We start from the raw sequence: 23,335 nt of genomic DNA on the forward strand, positions 1-23,335 counted from the left end.
CGATTGTAATATGCAATGACATACTTAAACTTCTAGTGTGGTGAAAGATGAGATTACCTGTAAGGTTAGCACTTCAATGCTCAAGTCAGTATATGAATGAGACGAGTGAATAAATTTTGAATTCAAAATTGTGTACGTGATAATGGAGCGATTTTAATTTATATATAGGGGTAGCTATAACCACTCGCTATCTTTAAGGTATGAAATATGGACAATTGTTGGATGTATCTTGGCCTTGGATCTCTTATTCTATTCCCTATAGTAGTACGCCTATGTTGCAGCAGTTTAGATAAGTTATTGCTTTCTCTTGGACGGACCTACTGGCTCTTTCGATCGGCCCAAAGCAAATCCATATTTTAGTTATGGTGAAATTATGGATGATCATGGTGTGTTTGTGAAGAAATTATCTGATGGTGATTTTATTATTCTTTTGTTATATGTTGATGACATATTGATTTTTGGTCACGACACTAAGAAAATTCAAATATCAAAGAAAGAGTTAAGCAAGTCTTTTGAAACTAAGGACTTGGGTCCTACATAATAAATCATTGGCATAAAAATTTCTCGTAACAGGAAGAATGGTAAGTTGTGGTTGTCTTAACACAATTACATAGAGAAGGTGTTAGAGAGGTTTAACATGAGAAATTCAAACCTGTGAGTACCCCATTTGCTAGTCATTTCAAATTAAAATTTGAACAATGTCCTTCAAGTGAAGAAGATAAAGAAGATATAAAGAAGGTTCCTTGTGTTGGTGTAATCCCTAGAGGCCAATAATTTTATTAGAACTTGGTACTTATATTGAATTATCTCATAATAAGACATTTTTTATTATGTTGATTTTTCCAAAATGATAAAGTCCTTGAAATAGTTAGTCCGTTTGATGAAGCATTAAGTGTGACTTAATCGTCAGGACCTATTAAACATAAGGATAATAGTCTTAAATTATTTGTAGTTAAGCTTTATTGTGAAGTGAGATAACATTAAAACAATGAGACTATTATGTGGATAGACCGATGATCACATTTCACGAATCATGGATAAAGAGGATTCAAGTCTTCAAATGGATATACATATTAAGAGTAATATTTATATTTGATTTCCCCGCCATGAGAGTACTATATAGAATATTATGCAAGTATCTTAAGTTATTCTCAAGGTAATATTGGTGTATACACCACCCTTCAACCTGAAACCACTACAGACTCTAGATGCAGAACCACATACTTTATTTTTGTTCAAATGTTGTCTGTAACAAAATTACTCTAAAGATGTTTGATGGGTACTCCATAAATCATGATGAAGGACATGAGTGATCTAGATGAAATTTGTCCATCCCGCGTAATATGATAAATGTATATGGGCCAATATTGAACTGGATAAGGGTGACACATTTTATGATTTGTCTTCAATATAGACACGGGGGCACAAGGATAATTATACACATAAGTATCATTACATAAAGGTTTTATCTGGTCACATGACATTTTTGTAACTTGTGTATTACTGATGTGTTACTAGATAACACTCATTGTTTATTATATTTAATATGTGATTTAGTATAATTTTCAACTTCATGAAAACCTACACGAACAGACACATAACAAAAAATTAATGAGAGATAAAATGAATAAGTGAAACTTATTTGATTGTGAGGTCTTGCAATGCATCAGTGTTAATTATAAAAATGTGTTACACAGTAAGATACAATGTACTCAAGTGAAATATGAAACATGGTAAAAAGAGTGTACTTAAGTGAAATACAAAACACCATAAGGTACGGTGTATTTAAGTAGAATATAATACACAGTGATGTAAAATACGATACGACTTAAGATATAATGTGTTTAACTAGACTTGTTCACCTTGCATCACACATAATGAGTTCTACAAATAGAACCCTTGTGTTTGAGTATTTAAACTTGACTAATTTCCATTTTTGAAACCCTAGTCTCTCTCTCTCTCTCTCTCTCTCTCTCTCTCTCTCTCTCTCTCTCTCTCTCTCTCAGTCTTCATTTAGAATATCTAACATTGAGATTGAAGACACTTTATTCGTGTGAACTGAGTAGAGATGTCATTGTTTGTTTAACGCTCATGATCATTCTTAGGATTCTGACTCATCAGTTAATCGCCACAAGAGGTAACCATCTATCGTACCTCGAAAAATGAGAACACGTCGCTCGTGGGGAGTAATCGCACGCTCACGGAATGGACTGAACAAATTCGCCACCAAACTTTATTTATTCCTAAAGAGGGAAATGGAAAATATCGATAAAACCCCTATAAGAAAGGATAAGATATGGTCATCGCAACCAATATCAGGGTTCGAGAGTCGTTTACGCAAGGGGAAGGTTTCTCATGTCTGTTGTATTCAACGGGAACCGTTTAGTTAGTTTCAATTTGAATGTTAGCTTATGTTAGTTTGTGATCTTCTACTTATTTGGGATAGAAAAAAAGATAAGAGAAATGTTTTTGAACTTTTATTAATAAGAAGGGACCTAAAAAGGTTTTTATTATTAGGGGGCAAAGAAGAAAGGAACTAAACCAATTTTTATTAATGGGCCTGACAAGATTTTGCAATCCTACTCCTACTTATCTCCGGGTGCAATAGAGAATTCAAGACTTACGTAGTTCTGGGTAGAATATGTTTGTTTGTTGGTCGATTTTAGCAAAATTTATATTATATTAATCGATGGAAAAACATTATTTTACCCAAAATAGGTGAGGATCGGGTGTTTGTATCATATCAAATGGATTTCTAGCTATCAAAATTCATGGGAAAACGTCACTTATCTCAACTAAACAATTATGGATGAAGCATTGGTTTGCATCATCTTAAGAAAATATGTATCTCATTTATGAAAAGGTTTTAAGATCAACCGCACGATGGTGAGAAAAGAGTTTGATTGGTTGGATGTGTTTTAGGTGAATGACGAATGCTCGATGAGAACGAGACATAAGCCTTAGAATCAATCAATCAGGGTTCCACTAGAATGCTAGATTCCAACTGTCATTTTTCATTAAAGATTAATTGAGAAAATTGTTTGATGGACAACGAATGCTTGATAGTAATCAACTGTTCAAATAGTTACGTCAAAATGCTTGATCCCAATGGCCCTTATTTGTCCAAATTGATTTAAATGTTTTTAGAACAAAAGAAAAGAATTAACGGTTAACCTAAAATGCGTGGCTCGGGGACGATCATTCCAGGGTTCCCACCGGAATGCTAGATTCCAACGGTCTTATTTGAAGAAAAAAAGTTTTAATAATGTGTTGATTTGGTTTAAAAAATGGTTTGAAATTAATGGGATTTTAAAAACTAAATTTATCTTGATCAAAAGCTCATTGTAAGAAAGCACAGGAGTAAGCCACGTGAATCGGGGATAGTAACAAAACATCATATGTACAAACACGCGTTCATAGTAACTAAATTAAAAGAAGTAAAATCAAAGCATGCACGGATTAAAATCGTGATGCAAGGATGTGAATCAAGATCACATAACGCAAGGACGTGCAAGGCAAAATGAAATTTAGGAAACGCAAGCAAACCCTAGATAATGTGTTCAAAGTTGGTTCGTGCATATTGACGACAATGGAAGCACCGTATGCAAATGGTCAAAATGCGGCAAAATACCATCAATGTATCGATAAAATAATCGGTGGAATAACGACATGAGAAATAAAATTGCAAATATAATGTCACAAATAAGAAATATGTGTCACAAAAATTAGAAAGAAAAACAATTTGGATGGTTAAAAAAATTCAAAGACAAATAAAAAACAAAGGTTGAAAAATGAAAAAAAAAATGGAAAAAATGAGAAAAATGACAGCAAGGGTTTGATTGTTGATAAACAAATACACCCATAAATATTTAATAGAAAATTCATTGCAAAATGGAAAAGAAAGGAAAAATCATGAAAATAACAAGAAGGGGGCGCGCAAGGATTGAACTGGGGTCATGGAGGTTGGGAGACTGAGGTCTCAATCACTCCTTTATGAATCTCTTTATGTCCACTTATTGCATTCACAAATATATAATATAAAAATACTTGATAAAATGAAAAATCAAAATAAAGAAAAACAAATAGCAACATTAGTGCTCATGAATAAGAACAATATCACCATCCATCTTCTTCCTCATATCACGAGCAAAACGTGTGAGTTTAAATGAACAACAAAAAAAAATCAACCAAAAAAATCAATGCAACTGAGATCGAAACGAATCAATAGCAACAACACAACACATAATCCATAACATTAACAAGTAAAGGAGAACAAAAATACCGAAACGACACTGAAATCTCAAAAGGTTTGCGTGGTGTTGTGAAAGTTATGTGGGGTTCAAGGTTTGGTATGGAGGTGTTTCATGGTGTTGTTGAGTCGTGGTTATTTCACAGTGTGGTTGAGGTGAGGGAAGTGTGGCGGTGATATGGAGTTGTTGTTGCAAGCTCGTCAGAGTTGCTTCTGGTGTGTTTCTCGTGGTTGATTGAAGGAGTTTTAAAGGGTTGTTAGGTGGCGTATTGGTGATTGTTTTACATGATTTGTGGGTGAGGTGGACATTGTTGTTATGCATCCAAAATGAAGAAACATGATGAAGGAGTAACGTGGATCTGATAGGTTGAAGAGTGGTTTACATGAAGAAGAAAATGGGTCGGTGAGGGGTAAGTTATGCGGTTGGTTTTATGACGTTGATAGTGAATGAGCAGTTTGAGGTTTGATGTGGTTATCATTTGGATTTAGTTAGTATCTAAATTATGTGAAGAAGGAAAATTAGGTTTATTGTGTGGATAATGAGGTGTAGTGAGTGAGTTCTCAAATTATGAGGAAGAAATGAAAATCCATCTCCCTCTATTACTGTGTGCGTTTGAAATCCCTCCCCCAAATGAAATTGATGACTTTTCAAAGTTTTTTTTTCTTCTGATAAAACTCACAACCCATATTTTTTAAGAGAGAGCTCACTATTTTTTTAAACACTGAGAAAGAGATGGGCATTTATTGGTGGATCGGAAAAAAAACAAAGAAAATGATCCCTTCTCAAAAGTGAGCGTCGTGTGTTGGTGTTTTGGTTGGTCTGTTGTCTAATACAATACAATGCAATATATAAGGTATTTTAGGGTTACATCAAATGACTAAAATGGCCTCTTGGATGTTATTTAATGATAAAATAAAATAAAACAAAATAAACAAAATAAAATTTAACACTTAGAAACAATCACAATAAAATCAAAAAAACATTACACTTAAATCTATTTATTTTTTATGAACATTTTGACTAAAAAATAAAAATAAAATGATTCAAAATAAATAAAAATCGAGCGCAAAAGGGTCCGAAAAACTAAAATGACTACATCGTAATGATCAGTGCGAAATAAACTTTTTGAAAACATACAGGTTTTGTCAAGTTTTGAAATGAAAAATGTCAGGTTAAAACACTCAAAAGTATCAAAATGTGACCGAAAAAGTAGTTGAAAAATAAATTGAGCACACCAGGTTAAACTACGTGAAACGTAGATTAACAAAAAATGATGTTTGCAAGCTTGATTTGAACATTTTTTGCCCACTGTTTTGACACACATTTGAAAATTGATTTAACTGGTCTGCCTGTAGATCCGAAAATTTATTTCGACTGACATTCTAGGCATTATGTGATATTGAATGAATGTTATGATATGCAGAGATGTAACAACTATGATGAATGTATCTAATCGGTGATTCAGGGTCAAAATCGGGGTGTGGCACCATCATATCACTAATTATGTACATTCCTAAAGATCAACTTAAGGGAAATTTGTGTTTTCCCCTGCGTATTTTTATCATTATTCCCCTTCACCTCATGCATCTTTAATTGGTAGTTAGATGTATGTTACGATATGCATAAGGCCAGATATTACTCCTGTTGTTGGTGTTGTTAGTCAGTTTCTCTTTAGTTCTGCTAAAGATTATTGACAAGTAGTGAAATGGATTCTTAGATATCTTATAGGTACTTCCTTAGTGTATTACTCTTATGGAGTGGTGATCCTGTGTTAGATGGCTACACATATGCATATATGGTCGGTGCTATAAATTTCATACGATCTACTTCTAGATACATGATGATTTTTGCAAGGGGAGTTGTGTATTGACAATCAAAGTTACAAAAGTGTGATGCTTTATCTACTACCGAATTTGAGTAAATTGTAACAAGTGAAATGGCTAAAGATCATTTGTGGACAAAGAAATTTATACAAAAGTTAGATGTTGAGAAACATAAGTTTGTGTTTTTCTGTGATAGTTATAAGACAATTCATTTTGGTAAAAACTGGAAGTTTCATTCCAGATTAAAGCATACTAAGGTGCAGTATCATTAGATACAAGATGCATTAGAGATGATGTCAATTTCACTTGAAAAGATTTATACTAGTGAGAATGGTTCAAATATGATAATAAAGATTTTATTTGTAACAAAGATGATTAAATTGCAGAACGAACATGATTGAGCAATTTCATTCCATTTGAGTCGTGAAAGAAGATTCATATGGTGAATTTCATCATTTTCATCTTCTTTATGTTATTAATCATCTTAGAATTGCTCTTAGAATAAAAGAATGGAATTGACTAAACATACTCTTAGAATAAAACCCACTTTTTCTTTATATAAAAGGAAAAAATTAGAGTTTAATGGTGATGCTCTGACAGTGTAAAAAAATTTTACACTATCGTCCAATAAAAATATATCATTCTGCCATGTCATACAAGTATTTTAAAAATTTCAGTCTGACTTGGCGGGATTCATGATCGTCATTGGTTGACAGTGTAAAATAAATTTACATTGTCAATACATCACCCATTTTCTCATAAAATTAAGTATGTTATTTCGATATTTTAGATAATTATATTTATTTAGTTATTTTCCAATAAAGTTTAATATCAATTTATCAAACTTTATGTTTTAAGGTTAAAATAATTTAGGATTCCAATCTCACATATCATTAAGAATTTATAAATATTATATGTATTTAATAAAGAGTTTAAAAACAAGTCTTTTGTTCTCTTGTTATATGTTGATGACATATTGATTTTTGGTCACGATACTAAGAAAATTAAAATATTAAAGAAAGAGTCAAGCAAGTCTTTTGAAATGAAGGACTTAGGTCCTACACAATAAATAATTGGCATGAAAATTTCTCATGACAAGAAGAAAGGTAAGTTATGGCTCTCTCAATACAATTACATTGGGAAGGTGTTAGAGAGGTTTAACATGAGAAATTCAAACCCGTGAGTACCACACTTGCTAGTCATGTCAAATTAAAATTTGAATAACGTCCTTCAAGTGAAGAAGACAAAGAAGATATAAACAAGGTTCCTCATGTTGATGTGAGTCCTAGATGCCAATAATTTTATTAGAACTTGGTACTTGTATTGAATTATTTAATAATAATAATAATAAGGCACTTTTTATTATGTTGGTTTTTCCAAAGTAATAAAGTTCTTAGAATAATTAGTTTGTTTGATAAAGCATTAAGTGTGACTTAATCGTCAAACCCTATTAAAAATAAGGATAATAGTCTTAAACTATTTGTAGTCAATCTTTATTGTGAAGTGAGATAACATTAAAATAATGAGACTATTATGTGGATAGACTAATGATCACATTTTATGAATCATGGATAAAGAGGTATCAAGTCTTCAAATGAATATACATATTAAGAGTAATATTTATATTCGATTTCCCCATCATGAGAATACTACATAGAATATTATGCAAGTATCATAAGTTATTCTCAAGGTGATAGTGGTGTATACACCATCCTTTAATCTGAAACCACTACAAACTCTAGATGCAGAGTCAAGTACTTTATTTTTGTTTAAACGTTGTGTGTAACAAAATTACTCTAAATATGATTGATGGGTACTCCATAAATCATGATGAAGGACATGAGTGACCTATATAGAAATTGTTCATCTTGCGTAACATGATAAATGTCTATGAGCCCAATATTGAACTGAATAAGGGTAATACAGTTTATGCCTTGTCTTTAATATAGACACGGCGGGGAAAGGATAATCGTACACATAAGTATTATTACATAAAGGTTTTATCTGGTCATATGACATTTTTATAACTTGTGTATTACTGATGTGTTACTAGATAACATTCATTATTTATTATATTTAATTTGAGATTTAGTATAATTGTCAACTTCATGAGAACCTACACGATCACACACATAAGGAACAATTAATGAGAGATAAAATGAATAAGTGAAGCTTATTTGATTGTGAGGTCTTGCAATGCATTAGTGTTAATTAGAAAAATGTATTACATGGTAAGATACAATGTGCTTAAGTGAAATATGAAACACAGTAAAATAGAGTGTACTTAAGTGAAATACAAAACACCGTAAGGTACAGTGCATTTAAGTAAAATACAGTACACCATGATGTATAATTTAGTTAAGTGAAATATGGTACGAGTTAAAATATAATGTGTTTAACTAGACTTTTTCAGCTTGCGTCACACATAATGAGTTCTATAAATAGAACCCTTGTGTTGAAGTATTTAAATTTGACCAATTTTCGTTTTTGAAACCCTAGTCTCTCTCTCTCTCTCTCTCTCTCTCTCTCTCTCTCTCTCTCTCTCTTCTCTCTCTCTCTCTCTCTCTCTCTCTCTCTCTCTCTCTCTCTCTCTAAGTCTTCATTCAGAATATCTAGTATTGATATTGAAGACACTTTATTCGTGTGGACTAAGTAGAGGTGTCGTTGTTTGTTTAACGCCCGTGATTGTTCTTAGGATTCTGCCTCATCGGTTAATCGTCACAAGAGGTAATCATCTTATCACTAATCATGTACATTCGTAAAGATCAACTTAAAAAAATTGTGTTTTTCTCTGCATATTTTAATCACTACTTCTGTTCACCTCAGGCATCCTTAATTGGTAGTTTGATGTATGTTGCAATATGCATAAGGCCAAATATTACTCATGTTGTTAGTGTTGTTAGTCAGTGTCTCTTCAGTTCTGTTAAAGATCATTGACAAGTAATGAATTGGATTCTTAGATATCTTATAGGTACTTCCTTAATGTGTTATTCTTATGGAGTGGTGATCCTGTATTAGATGGTTACACGTATGCATATATGGTCGGTGATATAAATTTCATAAAATCTATTTCTAAATACATGATGACGTTTGTAAGGAAAGTTGTGTATTGACAATTAAAATTTCAAATGTGTGTTACTTTATCTATTACCGAAGTTAAGTATATTGTAACAAGTGAAATGGCTAAAGAACTTTTATGGACAGAGAAATTTATACAAGAGTTGGGTGTTGAGCAACATAAATTTATGTTTTTCTGTGATAGTTATAGTGCATATTCATTTGATAAAAAATCCGAAGTTTCATTCCAGGTCAAAGCATGTCAAAGCATACTAAGGTGCGGTATCATTAGATTTAAGATTTATTAAAGATGATGTCATTTTCACTTGAAAAGATTCATAGTTTAGATATGATAATAAAGACTTTATTGTAACAAAGATGATTAATTACGTAAAGAAAACAAACATGATTGAGCAATTTCATTAAAAAAGAATGGAATTGAGTAAACATCCTCGGAAAAAAAAAATTAAGTATGTTGTTTCGATATTTTAGTTAATTATATATATTTAATTATTTTCCAATAAAATTTGATATTAATTTATCAAACTTAATGTTTTAAGGTTAAACTAATCTAGGATTGTAATCTCACAAATCATTAAGAAGTTACTCGACAGATGCACAATCCCTATGGTCACTCACTCATGTCTATCTCTACCTTCTATTTTTAGACAAACCAAATCACTTAACTCAGATTGAAGTGACACGTGTAATCTGTGTAACAGACGTGTCTTTAAATGTGGCTGCCATAGTGAATGAGAACCTCAGTGTAACCGTTTTCATTTGGTTCTAAAAATAACCACAACAACAACACTATCATTTCAATTTTGATTGAGAACAAGAGAGTAAAAGAAGAAGAAAATGGGTTCCGAAACATTTGTTGAAATTATACTAGCAATACTCTTACCTCCTGTTGGTGTTTTCCTTCGTTATGGTTGTGGAGTAAGTATCTCCCTTTCTATTTATTCTTCTTCTTCTTCTCAATTTCAATCTTAAAATGAAACACTAACATATATCCAGACACAAACACCATATTAATATTAAATATTAACATGTGTCTGTGTTCGTATCAGATGTTAATGCTGATAGATTATGCTGGTTGATTTTGTGATTTATTTGATTTACATTTTTTGGTGGTTTGGAAATTGTAATGCAGGTGGAGTTCTGGATAGATCTAGTGCTTACATTATTGGGATACATTCCAGGGATTATATATGCCATTTATGTATTGGTTGGATGATATTTAAATTGTTTAGATTTTATTTTATGTACATTTTCCTTTTATTATTTTATATGCATTAGTTTTTCTTTGAAGACTGTTTCTGTTTCTAAATTTTATGAGATTAATGGATATGCAATTAGAGTTGTGAACATTTAAGTGTGTGCGATGATCAAGCTCACAGCAAAGATTAGTAGCCAAAAAGTTGTGGTTATGGATCGCAATAGATTTTGTCACTTAATATTTATATTAGTATATTTCATGATTTATCATTCTTTAAAATGTTTTTTTACAAATGATAAATACTTAAGAGATTAGTCTTTCTACTTGTATGCAGAAAAATACATATTTTAAGATAATTTTTTAAAGAATAGTAAAAACAATTCTAAATGATTTTTTACTATGAAAGAATTTATATTTAATTTTAGAATTTAATTGATATACGTAGGTGAAAAATGATTTATTTTTTTTGAGATAAGAATTTTTTTTAAACATGAGGAAGTATTATTTTTTATTTAAAATATTATATTTTTTAGAGATTAAAATAATAAATAGAAATTAATTTACTATTCTTTAATCAAATGTATCAAGTTCACATTTTTTTAATATAACGGGGATGTCAATGACGATCATATATCCCGCAAAGACATAGCGAAATGATATATTTTTATTGTATGACACTGTAAAATTATTTTACATTATCAGAGCATCATCATTAAATTCTATTATTATTATTATTATTATTATTATTATTATAATTATTATTTTCTTCTATGTCAATTAATCATAGACGTCGGATATTAAAAGAAATTTAATTTTTATTTTAAAAATCTATAAAATAATACAACCGGATGATGGTGATGAATCGACGGTGTAAAACTGTTTACATTGATAATATATAATAATTAATCTTTAATTTTTATCACACTTTTGAAAATCAATTTTTCTCTATCTTTTTTCACACTTTCAAATTATTATTTATTTTAATAAAATTTTATTATAAAAATTGTTTTTAATTATATATTGTTAAATTTTTAGTTTATATAAATGTGAATCTGAAATTACTTTATATTTAATTTTTATGACATATTTAATCAATTTTATTTATTTATTATCAATAAAAAGTGAATCTAAAAGTACTTTATATTTAATTTTATTTATTTATTATCACTGAAAAATATTAATTTATTTATTTTTTAATTCTTATAATTAAAATTTTATTTTATAAGATAACCAATTTTTTATTTTACAGTTAAATTTTTAATATAATTAAATTTATATGATCATTATTTATTTTATTATTAAATAAAGTTATCTAATAAATTTATCCGTGTGAATAAATATACGGATATTTAATTAAAAAATTCAAAAAGTCAATAACTGAATCAGAAAGTTTATACGGCAGACTCATTAAATTAAATAACTTGGTCAGATAACCTAATTTTTCGATAAAATAATTGTATTGGTATTAAATTAAATTGAACCACATGTTATACTCTTTAAAAATGTTAAAAGAACCATGATATTAAAAAAATATACAAAATTATTATAGATTAAGTCTATTTTTGGTATCTCTTAAATTCCTTTTTAGATATTTTTGTGTGTATAAAGATTGAACTCAAATTCATAAGATTTCCATTTTTTATCAGTTTTATAACGTGGCTTCTTCTACGATTAACGGTTCACCCGTTGAACACTCTTATAGACCCTTAGATTGATTATAGAAGTTATTAAAAACTTAGATGAGTAAGAGTTAAATATGAGAACACATGTATCTTTTCTCATATAATTTCTTCCTCCCATCACCTTTCTCTCCTCTTTCATCGTTTCATCTTTTAAAATGTGCACTATAATTTTTTATAAAAAATGTAGGTGTTTTCCAGACACTATTTTGAAAGAAGAAAAAAACAGTGGATAAATTACATAATCATTGGAGTACCCAACTAGTAACATGATATACTCGATTCAATTACTCATTTTATACTACTTCAACCTTGAAACAACAGTTTCTCAATATTAAGCAACATTTTTAATGCTGAGAAATCGAGTATCCTCTTGCAGAGACTAATTGTTCGAGACGGCAAAAAGAATTTAATATTGTTGCGTGCTCAATATTTAGTTCGAACCAAGAACCTCTCTAGTTAAGCTGAGAGATCCGTATTTCATGATGAACACTTCCATACACCATAGTAGATTTATTTAAACCATAATCTTCTCCATACCTCATCAACTTTCAATTAAATCTTCTACAGATTCTGTTTGTTTCAAACTTAACAACACCTCAAATGAATTCGGTCATTGAAAGTTGAAGTCTCTACACAACAGCAACCTATAACCTCCCCAACAAGGATGTGATTTGCAAGAAATTCTCATTATTGATACCAACTAAGTACCTTTCCATCCAATGCCACCATCACAGGTTGCACTCTTTCTGCATCAACATACCTTTCTGCTCTGCTCAATCTGCCATATATCATTACACCCTCGACCGAAAATCGGCAAATTTTTACCATTCTCTCCTTAGATTCTAGTCTCTTTTCATCTTCTCTGCACACAAGTATTAGTAGTTCCAAAATATCTGGTCCCTCCTATAATGTTTCTTAACACATTTCTCTATCAAAACCCTATAACTCCATTTCTCTTCTTCTCTCTTATACTCCAAAAACGCCTCCGAAAACAACTGAAAGTCGCCTTTACCTAAAACCTCAAACACAATCGGATCCGTCGCCAATCTCGGCCGGTCATCAACATCCATTTTATTCAAAACAAACTCCAAATTCCTTCCAAGCTTCCTATCCAAGTAAGCATCCACAACACAACCATAAGTAACCAAATCAGGAACAACCTTTTCACTTCTCATATGTTCAATACTAAGATGAAGATCCCAAAACAACGACATCCTCGAAAACGCCAATGAGCGAATATTAAACGTCGTAACATCGGGACGAAACCCTAATTCAACCATGCTAACAAACTCCTTCTGCAAACTCTTCATTTTAAAATTAGCAGCATAAGAAAGCAACAAAAGATTCCACAAGAGATTCCCTACATTTCTCCTACCTAAACCAACATCTCTAACAAACTCACCCAATTCATAGAATCTTCTCTTCTTTATATAACCATAAGCCATAGCCCTAATCACATTTACCTCAATCAAAAACCTAGATCTCTTGAACCTTCCATAAGCACTCTCCAATTCTTTCAAACTACCATAAACAGCATAACATAAGAGAAATTCATTACCTGTTTTGGAATCCATTAGAAAACCCTTTGAAACCATTTCGTTGGTTGTTTCTTCCATCAATTTTAGGTTTCCTGCACTTCCAAAACAGGAGATTGCTAATGAGTAGAATTGAGGTAATAAAGTTGAATTTTTTGAATTTAGAGAATGGAGAACGTTGATGATTAGATCAAAGTTGTGATATTTTGTGTAGGATGTGAATAATTTTGAAATGAAATTGAGAGAGGGGTTGAAGGAGCTGTTTAGGAGTTGTTCCCATGTGGTTTGGGATTGATGAAAGAGGGCATTTTCGGCATAGTATAACATCAATGAAGGTAGAGAAGAGTGTTTGGTATCATTGTGAGAAACTAAGGAATTGGGTTGGTGAAAAAATGGTTTTTTTGTAGTGGGGTTTTGAAAGGATTTGGTTTTATTGCGGTGGTAAATTAGGTTATGATGGTGATGGTGTTGTAGTGGAGATGTTGATGATGAAGTAGAGTGTTTAAAAAGAAGAAGAAGATTGTGAGAAGAGAGAGAAACGGTTTCCATTAAGAATGGATTAAAGATTGGAGAAGCAAGCAAAGAGATGAGATTACATAGGCTATGTGCTGAAAAAATAGCATATACCTACAAGAACCGAGATAAAATATTATTTATATATATAGGTTAGCTTAAAAAATAATTTATATTATCCCTTCAAGTAGATTAGAATTATTAGACATCTTTCATTGAAATCATGTGTTTATTTCTTCATACTAAAATAGTTGTTTCATAGAAGTGGGTGATGGGAAGGGATCTAGTGTTTTTTTTATTATCTTGGTATTTGGTCTTATGGTTGACTAATTAAAGAAGATTAATTTCACCTTCCACCAACGGGACCTTATTTAAAGACAAAATAAAATTTTGTATAGATTGTCCCAATACAAGAATGGTTAGCACATAGTAGAATTCGAAGCTAAGACTTTAAAAGGAGTATACTCTCATAACACTCTATATATCAAGTACTTTTTAATTTCTATGTCTTTGTAACTTTGACTTTCATGTTTTTTAGCTTTGATTTGACTCTATAGACATATATTAAAAATAATTAATCATATCTTAACGGATGATGCTATACGAGAGTTTGACAAAGCAATCCAAACTCTGACATTTGCAGGATTTTTGAGGATTGCTATAGAGATATGAGGGTGAATTTTTCTTCTTTCATCCATCTTGTTATTTTGGAAATTATTTTATAATAAAATAGAGAATTAATGATACGTTGATGGTGATCACCATGAAAAGACTCTAACATAGTGTTACAATTCTATGATTATTGGAGATGGAACATGTAAAAAGGTTAATGTTATAATGCTCAAGTAAGCGTGAAATAGAGATGAAATTGTGCAAATATGAGTTGAAGAGTTGAATTGTACTCAAAAATCACATTTGTAAAGAAATAGTGGCTACAATCATCTTTGAATTGTCAGACGTAGCAAGTAGTCGTTAGATGTAAATTAACAATTCTAAAGAAAGGAGGGGTATGCTTTTAAGTGACACTCATGGATGCATGTCCACATGTACGTCACTAACTAACGCGGCTTTACTGGATTGAGCTTATGAATTGAATCGATCTTTATGGGATGTTGACCTACCTGGAACAGTTGTCTCCAAAACCTTGCTAACAATTTTGAAGCAAGGATTGTTGATGTAAAAATCAACGAGGCCACATGAAAAAAATCGTAACCATTGAAAATGTTCTTCTTGGAGAAGACACTATGTGACGATGTTTAGTGAGAGTAGTTGACATGGAAACATTCGCATTAAATGAAATGCCCTTTTACATCGAGAATACACACATGTTAATTTTTTTTTGGATTTTTAGATAAAATATTGTTTTATTTTTATATTAATATGTGGCCAAATATTTTTATTTTTGAATAAGGTGACTAAATATGTGTATGAACAATAATTTGTAGTTGTGTGATGTAGGAAGGTCAACAACATTTTAATAATTTTTGTAATTTTTTTTTCGGTTTTGGACTAAAAGTTCAATATATTTTTTTTCTATTTTATTTTTGTTTTGGATTAAAAACTCATTAGAGTTTCTTCTTATGTATTTAAACACCTTTGGGTGCAGCTGTTAAGTTTATCTTTGATCATAATAAAATTCAAGAGTTTTTTTCTCTTTCCGGTGAATTTCAGAGTTTTTTCTGACAGGGTTGTCGCTTGCAAGCATATATTTTCATTCTAGGTTTAGCGTTTGTTAATCCATAGTGTTTCTGACTGTGTCAGAGCAGGTTTTCTCCTGTTTCTTTGGGTCAGAGCATATTTTCTCTGGCTATAACTACTTTGACTGTGAATTTAGCAAATCATGTGAACAACGCCAACAACAACGGGAATCAGGAAGAGACATGGGAGGAGAACATGTTAGGGTTCTGCGGGGTGGAAACAACCATCGTGTTGTTATTGTTGAGAATTTGAGTTCTGAAGAAGAAGAACCATACGAGAAAAAGGTAGTTGATCATGAGAATCGACATAGCCATGATTATCGAGTGAAGATTGATATTTCATTATTCTATGAAACAATGAGAGTTGGGGGATTTTGGATTGGTAGAATGACGTCAATAGGTTCTTCGACGTTATGGGTGTCCCTGAGAATAAGCAATTTAAAATGCAGCAATCAGACAAGAGTATTGTTGTTGTTTGGTTGGATAAACTTGTTATTCAAAGGCAAAGGAAAAGGAAGGGGTTAGTCAGAACTTGGCGAAGAATGAAACTATTGATGTTGAAGCAGTTTTTACGGGAGGATTATGAACAAATTATTTATAAGATATATATTGAGTGTGTTCAGGAAAAGAGAACTGTGATTGGATACACATATGAGTTTATGCGTTTCTCTGAGCATAATGAATTGGGAGAATCAGAGATCCAGAAGGTAGCTCGATACCTCAGTGGCTTCAAAGAATCTTTGCAGAATAATATGGGTTTACAAACTGTATGGATCATGGCTGAGGCATCCAATCTAGCTTTGAAGGCAGAATTAATGGAGAAATTCCCTCAAAAATTCTCATATTTTAGGTAGTCTCCCCGGAATAACTTTGAATAAGTAGGTGAGAAGGAAAAGAGTTTAGCAACCAGAGATTCCAACCTTAAGAATAATGGGATCAACATCCCTAGCAATATCCAGCAGGGTAAAGCACTAGTCTATAGGAAAAATAATCCAAATGCTAAATCCACTGGAGACATGTGTAATCATTGTAATGGAAGAGGTCACAGATCAAATGTTTGTCTAACAAGGAGAGTCATTGTTGTTGCGGAAGAAATGGAAGAGGAAGAGGAAAGAGAATGACATGAACTTGAGAACGGTAAATATGCAGGGGTTGAGTTTGCAGAGGAAGAATCTGATGAGAGGGTAAACTTTCTGTTGCATAGAGTTTTACTAGCATTCTAAGATGAAAGGCAGCACAAGAAATTATATAGAACACATTGTTCTATCAAGAACAACGTGTGTAATCTAATTGTGGATAGTGCGACACAGAGAATCTAGTGTCGCAAAAATTGGTAGATTATTTGAAGTTGTGCACCGAACCTCATGAGAAGCCATACACCCTCGATTGGGTGCGTAAGGGCTCCCAAGTTCGAGTAATACTAGTCTGCATAGTTCCTATCTCCATCGGAAAGCATTATTTAGAAGAGGTATTCTGTGATGTTTTCGATATGAAAGTTTGTCATATTTTACTTGATAGGCATTGACAGTTTGATAATGATATCACTTATTGAGGGCGGGATAACGTGATGATGTTTACATGGAGCACTTATAAAATTTACATGGCTCATATTTTGCACTTTGATAAGAATCCAAGAGAAAAGAAGTCTAATTTCTTGGTAATGACGCAGAGTAAAAAGGAGCTTGAGGTTGTTAAAGAAACTGAATTTTTCTGTCCAGTGGTAATTAAAGGGTTGATGAGTACCTTAAACGAGGAAACAACAATTTCAGAGGAAACAACAAGAATTAAAGGGATCCCAGAGGATTTTAAGGAATTGAATGCAGATGAACTACCAAACAACTTGTATCCTATGCGAGATAAAGGCGTGAAAGTTAAAATTTTCAATGTGGGAGACGATATGATGGTGTTTCTACGTAAGAAAAGGTTTTTGGTACTTACAATAAAGTTGGTACTTACAGCAAGTTTCAACAACGTAAGTATGACCCGTTCAAAGTGATTCGAAAGATCAATGATAATGCTTATATTATAACTTTTCCAAATTTCATGAATATATAAAATACTTTCAATGCTTATATGATAATACTTTATCAAAAAAAACGGTGTTGAGTTCTTCGAAAGTGAAGGAGACTAATAGGAAGGCCGAAAACATTTAATAATTTCCATATTTTCTATTTTATTTTTGTTTTGAACTAAAAGCCTATTAGAGTTTCTTTTTCAATTTTATTTTTGTTTTGAATTAAAAGCCTATTAAAATTTCTTTTTATGTATTTATAAACTTTTAAATGCGACCGTCAAAGTTATCTTTGATTTGATTATAATAGAATTCAAAAAATTCTTTTTTTCTCTCCGGTGGATTCCAAAGTTCTATATGACATAGTTATTTATTTTTATTTTTTTAAGAAACCAATTATCACTTGCCGACAATTGGAGAGATTACACGTTAAAGCTCTAAACAAAGAACTTTGTTTTCTTTGCATGACAATAAACTTAGAAAAATCTGAGTCTGGATTTTTTTAATCAAATTTTAATTATCTTCAACTCAAACTCCGGATTATCAAGACAGCCTTTTTTCTAGAACTGTTAACACACAAATTCAGGTTAGAAAATTGTCACCTTAACAAGCACTAGGACAATTATTGTCTAGCATTAAAATCTAGGAATAATGAGATCCAATAACCAGCTGTACAAAATTTGGTTCTTGTATGATAGTAACTCTGTTTGACATGAGCATTACAAATCACAGAGTAGAATAATTATATGACAATTATAAAATCTAAATAATTATATGCACACAGTTTGGTCCTTGTAGCACAAGTTTTCTAACCATGACCTTGATGACACAGTTGAAGTCAAGCCAGCTATTTGTTCCTTATTTCTCTTCGACACAAGCTTCAAGAGAGAAAAAAAAATAAAGTTCAGAAGATTACAAAAGAGGTCCAAAAGAAAATCATGTTCAAAATGCACTTGAAATTCCTTCAAACTAGCATGAGTATGACCCCGCCTCAAGAAAGAAATGAAGGGAACAAGAGAAAATTTACAATGCTGTATAAAAAAGTTAGAGTTCAAAAGATTCAATAGTGATCAAACAAACAAAATCATATACATTTTAATGTTGTTAAAGATGTGTCAAACAATTGTTATAGATGTCGCTGAGGGGCTTACTCATTTGCATCAAAACTGTTTAATTGTAATGACTCGGTTACTTCTACAGTTCTACAGCAACTAAGTGGTCACCGTAACGTGTACACAATGGGATCCAGAGAGACTTGTCCAATAGCAAGCTTTTTTACAACTCTGAGAACAATGTTGGTTTTGACGAGGTAAGTAATGACACGACATTGGAGACCCAAACCCTGGCCAAACGCAAGGTCGGCTACATTCTAAATTAAGTTTGTTTGCATTCTATTAGAGTAATCCATGGCGAACAGCGGAATATGGTGGAAAGCCAAAAGTCTGCCATTTAAACAAGCCACTGCGGCTTATGGTGACGCCACGGCGGGCATCCCTTTACAAATTGAATCTGACAGTCTGACGATTGTCAAAAAATCTGACACGCCATTTCGCCATGGCTTCTATTTTAACAACACTACATTCTATTATTACTCTGCTACTAATCATCTTATTTCATACTGCTATATAATCTTCTATGGCTGATGAAATCATCACGAAATGAGAAATTCGTTTGATCCATCATATCCATCATATCATCTCAACCCTCGAAGCTAGTGTTGTTGATGGTGGATGGCGGCATGACGGAGAGCCAAAATCCTGCCATAGTAGCCATTTTGCGGCACCGTCATAGCGGATTATGGCCGAAAAATCTGCAATATCGGCCGATACTTACCATTGCGGCGAGCCTAAAAATCGCCATGTATATCCGCCATAGCGCCGCCATGGAAAATATTTTATAAAACTGCTCGAAGCATAGTAAATTACATCTTCCCATCCCTAAAACTTTGTTGAACACACCACAAACAAGTAGTAGAACCGTGTCTTATATTGCTCGGATAACAACATACTACTTTCCTTATGGAATTTTGTTGAACACAAGCACAAACCTGCCTGTGTATGATACTGTTTTTGTTTCCTAAACATATGCAATATCATGTATAATGTAGTCTAACACAAAAGACCATTATCTAGAACCATACTTTGTTTAAGGGTAATATCATATACGGCTGACGCGGCCGGAGCGGCTACGTTAGAGTGGCGTTGTTCCAAACCCAATCTCGACACCGACATTTGTGATTATATTTTATTTATTCATCTCTTTTCAAATTATTACCGGGTATCGCTGTTTCTTATGTCGGTGGTTCATAGATTACAACTGCAATTTCGACCACATAGGTCACACTTTATGCATTTTTACACAATAAATAGGTTTAACTGCGGCGGCAATTTAAAACTTGGTCATCAATTTCAACTCCGATTAACCCCACCAAAAATCACAGTCAATTGATAAAGCATCTCATGAACAATCATACATAAGCCAAGAAAAAAAAAAGTCAAAATAATAACATGTTCATTAACTAATCAAAATTCACCAAAACCCTAATAGAGGGTGCATGCAATTACACAATTGTAAAAGAAAAAAAAGTTAAGGGGGTAAAAGGGTTACCGCCGCAGCAGAAACAACAGTAACAGCAAGAAAGAATCAATAGAAGCTCATGGCATATGGAAGCTGCACCTCCCGCTCCAGTTTGGGCAGTGTCAACAACCTTGTTGTTGTTGTTGTCTTCCAACAGTTTTTGTTCGGTTGATGATTGACGTTGTTGGTCTTTTTTCATTCGTTGGTAGTTCCATTCGAGGTTTTTAAGGTAAGATAACTTGAATGAATCTCTGAGATTCTTTGTTGGCCAAAGATGCATCTCTCTCGATTCTCTTCACTCTCAATAATAAACCTAAACAATGAAATAGCTAGAGTTCAAACTCGAATGTGTTTTTGTGGAAAACCATATATTCAAGAAAAATTCTCAGATAATCTAACATAAATGATACTCCCACCGTTCCCATTTTTTCACTTTTTATCTAATCTAATCATTATTGTTATTTTAATTATTTATTATATTTATTTTACTTTTTCTTTCTTTTGTAATAATTATTTAAGAATAATTTTGACAAAAATACATTTAATACTACTTGAACTTTGCAAGTGACAATTAAAAAAAAATAATTTTTTTTCAAGAAAGTGACACTTAAAAAGAAACGGAGAAAGTACAAAATACTCTCTTGTGTCCCACGATGAGGTTTTCAGACTATTTCATATATATTAATAAAAAATAATAAATGAATGGGAGAATAATATTTTTATTAAACTACTCTTAACATGTATTAGAAATGATGAAAGTAATATTAATTAGAAGATAAAATTGAAAAAAGTGTATTGAAAATTGAAATGGATCATTTATTTTTAACACTCTTTTATTTCAAATAGGTCACTCATTGTGGAACGGAGAGAGTAATGCTTTTGGAGGAAAAGGATAAATTAGAAGCGATCAATGACAAATGACAAATGATTCTAACATTGTGGAACCAAGGAGAGGCAAGAGGGTGAAAACTTCAAACAAAAAATATTATGTGTCCGTATATATAACAAAAACGATGCAGTGAAAAGGCTAAGTGACATTGTTCTCTCCTCTTCTAGTGGCATTCCTTGTGAATGACTTCTCTCTCTTCTTTTTCGGTTGCATTAAGTTTTATACTGTTTCATCCCAAGAAGGATTAAATAATCATTCTCATTCTAGTATTTCTTAGATTCTTTATCGTACTAACTTTTATTACGACGATCTTTGGGAATAAACCTTGTCTGCATAATTTTCCATTTGTTACAATTTTCTGTTGCACAGCATAACACCTTACATTTGGTGCTTTCATCAACTTACCATGGCGAAAAATACGCGTATGAAAGGTTTGGAAGTTGTCGTCAATGGAATCAACACCACGATGCAGAAGATGATGGAAGATGCTGACGCACGACATAACAATTACATGCAACACCGACACACCAATATGGTGCATCTCGAACGGGTTAAAACACAATTGGGCTCTTTACAACTCTCTTCCTCCTTGAATGGTAGCGGGAACTCAAAAGGAACCCCATGACAGCCTTTTCAGATACGCAACGTGAAGCTTGATTTTCCCCGATTCGACGATACAGAGGTATTGAACTGGATCTTTTAGGTTCAACAATTTTTTTAATATTACTCTACACCGAACAATCAATGCCTTATCATTGTTGCGGTGCATCTCGACAAAGATGTCGTACCTTGGTATCAAATGATTACCCATAACAACTCTTTCTGATCTTGGGTTTTAGCGGAAATTTAAGCCTGGTCTTATTATAGGCTTAAACCATGTTCTTAAATGTGATTCTTGGAACCAAGATCACTAGGTCCTAAAAGGAAATATAGTTGGATCATTCTCACTATGTGGAGAAGATCTTATTAAAATATATTTATTTTGACTATAAACTTGCTTGTACACAATCCTAGTGTTAAACTATTTAAGAATAATGTTGATAGTGTTAGACAAACTGAGTATGAGAGGGTCATTGGTAGTCATAAGTATGTCACTGCTTGTATTAGACTCGACATTTCATGTGTCATAGAATTGTTGTGCATGTTTACAAGTAGATCAAGCAGTGAGCATTAGAATGCCATTGAGAGAGGCATGTGATACCTTAAGAGGACCATAAATCTCGATTTACATTATCATTGATTTCATGTAGTACATGAAGGATACAATGGTACGGATTAGAACATCTTATCAGATGATTCTAAAGCAACTAGTGACTATATATTTAGTATAGCTGGAGGAGTTATATCTTGGAAATCAAAGAAATAAACTATATTGGCTCAGTTCGCGATGAAGTCTGAAATGAGAGAATTAGTGACTGATAATGAAGAAGTAAGTTGGTTGAGATGCTTGCAAGATGATATCATTTTATGAAGAAAAAAACATATGCCATATGTGTTGATCCAATGTGATAGTACCACGACTATTACAAAAATTGAGAACCATTAGTACAAGGGTAGGAAACGTCAAATAAAGAGGAAGCACAACATTGTTATAGAATGTATATCTAAAGGAGTTGTAAGAGTGGATCATGTACACACTTATGCAAATTTAGCAGGTCCTTTGATGAAATATAGATAGAAAGTCCATAATACTTCTAATAAAATGAGACTAATACCTAAAATGAGTTGTTCATGATGGTAACCCGACCTACTAGATTGGAGATCCCAAAAAATGGGTTTAATGAGTAATAACAAGTTGGGAGTAATATGAGGTAATCATGCTAATATAAATAAGAGAAGAATGAATCCTGAAGTGAAAGTTGGGTGAGATGATATAAACTCTTAATGAGACCTATATTATATATATGAGGGAGCGCATAGCTACATAAGTGCTTTTGATGGGCTCACCTATGTGATTGTGGAACTTAGGTCGGATCCTATGGAATTTTCATGCAGAATTCCTAGAGCCTTCACTAAATTGGGATAGATGTGCAGGATCATTAAAGCACATACTTTTTAGAATACACCTTAAGAAAAGGTTGT

At 32.2% G+C, this 23,335-nt stretch overlaps 3 protein-coding genes across 3 annotated transcripts; 1 reads left to right on the forward strand and 2 right to left on the reverse strand.

The window, feature by feature from the left end:
- Positions 1-9,880: 9,880 nt before the first annotated feature.
- LOC127126645 (low temperature-induced protein lt101.2) lies at positions 9,881-10,500 on the forward strand. Its single transcript, XM_051055609.1, has 2 exons — positions 9,881-10,069; positions 10,284-10,500. The coding sequence occupies exons 1-2, from the start codon at positions 9,989-9,991 to the stop codon at positions 10,365-10,367; spliced, it is 165 nt and encodes a 54-aa protein (XP_050911566.1). The 5' UTR covers positions 9,881-9,988; the 3' UTR covers positions 10,368-10,500.
- A 1,756-nt stretch (positions 10,501-12,256) lies between these two features.
- Positions 12,257-14,242, reverse strand: LOC127126638 (pentatricopeptide repeat-containing protein At3g42630). The gene has a single exon (XM_051055597.1). The coding sequence runs from the start codon at positions 14,113-14,115 to the stop codon at positions 12,907-12,909; it is 1,209 nt and encodes a 402-aa protein (XP_050911554.1). The 5' UTR covers positions 14,116-14,242; the 3' UTR covers positions 12,257-12,906.
- A 4,159-nt stretch (positions 14,243-18,401) lies between these two features.
- LOC127126654 (uncharacterized) lies at positions 18,402-20,765 on the reverse strand. The gene is made up of 2 exons (XM_051055617.1): positions 20,395-20,765; positions 18,402-18,665 (listed from the first exon to the last, which is right to left on the reverse strand). Exons 1-2 carry the CDS (start codon positions 20,642-20,644, stop codon positions 18,646-18,648), a joined length of 270 nt encoding a protein of 89 aa, XP_050911574.1. The 5' UTR covers positions 20,645-20,765; the 3' UTR covers positions 18,402-18,645.
- Positions 20,766-23,335: the final 2,570 nt, after the last annotated feature.

Source organism: Lathyrus oleraceus, chromosome 1 (genome assembly GCF_024323335.1).
Source record: "Lathyrus oleraceus cultivar Zhongwan6 chromosome 1, CAAS_Psat_ZW6_1.0, whole genome shotgun sequence".
Classification (NCBI taxonomy): Eukaryota; Viridiplantae; Streptophyta; class Magnoliopsida; order Fabales; family Fabaceae; genus Lathyrus; species Lathyrus oleraceus.